The sequence below is a fragment of the Pseudophryne corroboree genome, chromosome 11 (assembly GCF_028390025.1).
Source record: "Pseudophryne corroboree isolate aPseCor3 chromosome 11, aPseCor3.hap2, whole genome shotgun sequence".
NCBI classification, from domain to species: domain Eukaryota; kingdom Metazoa; phylum Chordata; class Amphibia; order Anura; family Myobatrachidae; genus Pseudophryne; species Pseudophryne corroboree.
In genome coordinates this window covers 186,215,724-186,217,515 of record NC_086454.1, presented here as the reverse complement: position 1 = coordinate 186,217,515, position 1,792 = coordinate 186,215,724, and the positions used below count along the sequence as shown (strand labels likewise).

The following is a 1,792-nucleotide window of genomic DNA, read 5'->3' as shown; positions in this document are numbered from 1 at the left end:
ATTCAAATGACCGATGACCCGATTGCCCACAACTATAGCAAATAATGGGGAATCTACTTTCCCTCCGTCTTCCCCTCCCCAATTCAGAACTCTCCCCCTGACTGTACGGAAGATTAGTCTGGAGCGCTATGAGTTGCTCGATCTTTTTATTTTGTTCTTCTATTAATTTCAGTAGCCTTTCATCTATTGAGGGTGTAACAGTAGCCGGTACAACCACCTTAACCTTTTTTATGGTTTTTTCCCTATTCTCTATTTGCACCTCCTCAAGTTTCACTTCTCGCACCAGTTCATTCAAGGTAGGAGGCTTACTAGCATTCATGGTGCATCGCATCTTTTGTGCTACAGGATTGCAGGTTAAAGCCCCTTTCATCACCTGTATCAGTCTCCTTCTGTCAATCTCGTCTTTTTCAATACCCCCTTTATCTACAATCTTATAAATTAGCCTATCGACCCTATAAACCTAATGAGTTAATGTTTCTCCTGGCTCTTGGTAGGTATGATTGAGTCTTGCCAGTAGATCACCTACGTCTTCCAATGTACCAAAGGAAAAGTCTAAGGCCTCTATGTAGTCTTTCAGCATAGCCGTAGGGTTGCTCCTCCGGGTGGCTTGAATAACTCCCATAGCCGGCCCTCGGAGGCTTTCAACCACCCGCTGTCTTTTTATATGCTCGGGGCATTGCCATTCTTCGGAATGTTGTGTGGCCGTCTCCCTCCACAACTCATAGGTCTCTTCCCCAGCCGGCACAGGGAGGATTCCTGAGAAAATTCTAAGCCGACGATATCCACCCTCGAAGTGCCACCTTTCCAATTGGCTGACCATCTTTCCCACTACTGTGTCCACCTGATTATCCACAACTTCCCCAGGGTGGGTAGGTATCTCCATTGCATTGCTGGTGGTATGAAGACCATCTCTAGTCTGGGGTTCTCCGTTCCCCTGTTCTTCCCCAGAGAGACCACCTTCTTCCCCACTATCTTTCCTTTCAGGACACATTAATTGAACATTCCACCCCGGTACTCCCTCAACAACCACCATGCTAGGGAGCAATGTTGGGTCTAACTGGTTCTGGTTAGTTATTAATACAGCCGTAATAGTGCCTGTTGACCCTTTCCATTTGTCCACAATCCTCGGCTCAGTAACTCCATACAGAAATTTTACAGCGTTAATTATACTGTCATTACTGGCATCAGTCAAATTGCCTCTTAGCCCAAAGCTACATTCGGTGTCTATCTCCTTCTCCCTACACCAGCTATAAATATTTTCTTTACTAACCACCTCCATCATACCCTTATGTGAACAGGAGACCCCCTTTCTCTGATCTCAGCAGTGCCTCCAAATGTAACCCCTCTTCTATGTGAATGGTACACTAGGGTTACTACTTAAGGCGTGCCTCCACCCAAGCACTAACTATGAACTGGGCTTGCTTGGGAAAGCCGGAAAAAATATAATATGTATACCTTTTATAAACGAATAGTACAATTACAAATTTGAATACCTTTGGCTCTTCTTTGTCTTTCAGTTCTCCGATTGAAGAATTCCAATGGATCACGTTCGCAAGTCCGGGTAAGTATGGATACAAAAAACACTACCTCCTCAATACATTATAATTCAATAATGCTAAATTAACAATACAACTTTAGTCCTATACAAAGTCATATGCATGCATTACAAAAAATATATATCTATACCTTGGTACCACATAAAAATACTGAGCTCAGAATTTACCTTGGGTCTTTGAATATAACTCGGATAATTGCCCCCAGAACTCTAAATTATTTACTGGTCCAGTTCTTG

The 1,792-nt window shown here is 43.3% G+C and overlaps 1 protein-coding gene across 1 annotated transcript; it reads right to left on the bottom strand.

Annotated features, from left to right (window-relative positions):
• Positions 1-460: 460 nt before the first annotated feature.
• LOC134968705 (paraneoplastic antigen Ma2 homolog) lies at positions 461-1,279 on the bottom strand. The gene has a single exon (XM_063944212.1). The coding sequence runs from the start codon at positions 1,277-1,279 to the stop codon at positions 461-463; it is 819 nt and encodes a 272-aa protein (XP_063800282.1).
• Between the last annotated feature and the right edge of the window lie 513 nt (positions 1,280-1,792).